At 62.0% G+C, this 2,203-nt stretch overlaps 1 protein-coding gene across 1 annotated transcript in view; it reads right to left on the bottom strand.

The window, feature by feature from the left end:
• Positions 1-756: 756 nt before the first annotated feature.
• Positions 757-2,203, bottom strand: part of PRC1 (protein regulator of cytokinesis 1) — a gene marked incomplete at its 5' end in the record, with an annotated part of 5,207 nt that continues 3,760 nt past the window's right edge. Inside the window, 2 exons of the mRNA XM_010020104.1 lie at positions 757-834; positions 1,800-1,988. Coding sequence (XP_010018406.1) covers positions 757-834; positions 1,800-1,988 — 267 coding nt within the window. The remainder of the gene's footprint in view (positions 835-1,799; positions 1,989-2,203) is intronic.

Here is a 2,203-nt window from a genome sequence, read left to right as displayed (position 1 = left end):
GGCCCCAGGGCTGTGTTGGACCCAGCTCCATGCTGTCCCCAGCACAGGGAGGGCAGTACGGGCCTGCACAGAGCCTGTCCTGGGGGTCAGACAAGCTGCCCCCTCCCGGGTGCAGGGACCAAAGCCTTGTCCTTGTCCCACTGCAGCTCCCCTCTGCTCTAGCAGTGCTCAGATAGCCCCTGCCCTGCAATGGCCCAGAGATGGGGCAGAGGGACGAGCAGGGTACAGGTCATAAGGCCAGGGGGGCTCAGTGGGGGGCTCTACTCCCAACCCTGCTGCTTCCCCCAGAACCCCCCCGAGGAGAGAAGAGATGCAGGCTGCAGCAGGGGGTGAGCCCAGCGCCCAGGGCTCAAGCAAAGCCCCCACTACCACAAGCCTGGTGTGATGTTGAGAAAGCTGCTGATGGACAATAGCTACAGCAATGATAAAGGGGAAGAGCCTGTGAGGAACAGCACCGAGGGCCCGTCTGTCCCAGAGCATGCTCAGCAGGGCAGAGCCCGAGCACTCGCTCGCCCCAGCCAGGCAGGGGCCAGCACCCCCCCATGCTACCCTACCTTGACAGTTTACTAAACCTTTAATGATGAACATCTGCGAGAGTTTCCCCAAATAAAAGCTACTTTTTAAAAGCGCCCCATCAGGACCCCCCCGGCTGGGCAGGACAGAGCCCTGGGACACGGGACGCTGCAGGCACACTGAGCCAGGCTCTGCCCGAGCACAGACTCACTACAACTGGGAGCAGTGGAGCGCGGCCGGGGCTCAGCAGAAGGCAGTGGTGGTGGTGGAGTTGAGGACGTGGGAGCCACTCTCAGATCTGGAGACCTTTGAAAGCTCACGCTGTGGAAACAAGAAGCAGGAGCTGGGTTAGATCCAGTAGCCAAGAACTCAGAGCTGCCAGAGCCCAGAAGCAGCACGAAGCCCAGGAGCAGGAGGACAGGGATGGCCATGCCAAGCGGCCGGAGGAAAGGCAGACCTGGCAGAAACCTGCCTCCATCACAAACCAAACCAAACCGGCCCCGTCCCTGCCCTGGGGCTATGCATGAGCGTGGATCAGCCCACCAGAAGAGTGGAAATCTCAGCACATCCCAGTTTAGCTGCCACCAGGCTCATGGTCATTTGGTATCGGAGCTAAAGCTTGGGCTCAGCCCACACTGATGTGGGGGGTAAGGGACCTCCAGTCAGCCAGAGACAGTAAAGTCCCATCCAGCAGCAGGGAGCACCTTCCTCGCAGCTGAGGCAGTTCCCAGCACACTGAAGAGACCAAGGGCAAGGCAAGAGAGGTGCTGGGGTCCCTTTGCAGGGGACAGTGAGCAGAGCCCTGTGCAAGCGTGTGACACATGAGCCCGTGCAGACAGCAGGAAAAGGCTTCCCCTGCCTGGGGGGTGGGGCAGGAGAGCTCCCCTCCCCTCTCCTGCTGCCTGGGCTAGGACAGTGACAGAGCACCACTGCTGCAGCCCCTGGAGAGGATGGGGAGCATCAGCACCCCCAGAACACCCTGCACCAGAGGACCAGGACCTCAGGGATGGGGCAAAGGACTTCGCTCAAGCAGCTCGAGACAGACCCGTTGGCAGGGCTGTCCTGGGGGGCCTGGGCTGCATCTCATGTGATTGTGGCTGTTCCCCACTGGGCTACTCAGGGCCTTCCTGTGACATGAGCAGCACTTTGCCTTGGCCACCAAACCTCAATTTTGAGTTCTCGATGTAGAGCCAAAGATGTGGTGCCCCGTGGGGTGCTCTGGGAGGGGGGAGCACCCACCCTGTGCTGCCCAGCAAAGGGGGGGGATGTGAGAAGAGGTGAATTACCGCAAACTCAGAATAGGTGCTGGCAACAGAATTAATGCTCTGGTTACGCTGGGCAGGGGCTCTGGGGATGCACCCACCGCTCGGGGTGGTGGTTCCATTCAGCTGCGACATGTTCTCCTTGTTCCGCTCCCTGTGCCCGGGCCGGGGGGGCCTCGCAGCCGCACGGCTGAGGATCCGAGCAGGGCCGAGCTGCGGGAGAACCGACACGAGAGGGGCCGCAGGAGTGAGGGAGCGCCGGGGGCACCACGCTGGCAGCACCGCAGCAGCTCCACACGCCCAGAGCCCTCCAGGGCGTTGGGCTGAACTCTGGAACACGCAGCATCGCCCCCGCATGTTGAGGGGTCCCTGAGCCTCAGGCTTAGCACCGAGCAACAGCAGAAATCGGGGCTGGAGGAAGAGCTCCT

The sequence above is a fragment of the Nestor notabilis genome, unplaced genomic scaffold, assembly GCF_000696875.1.
Source record: "Nestor notabilis isolate BGI_N333 unplaced genomic scaffold, ASM69687v1 scaffold21168, whole genome shotgun sequence".
NCBI lineage: Eukaryota > Metazoa > Chordata > Aves > Psittaciformes > Psittacidae > Nestor > Nestor notabilis.
This window is presented reverse-complemented; position numbering and strand designations above follow the sequence as displayed.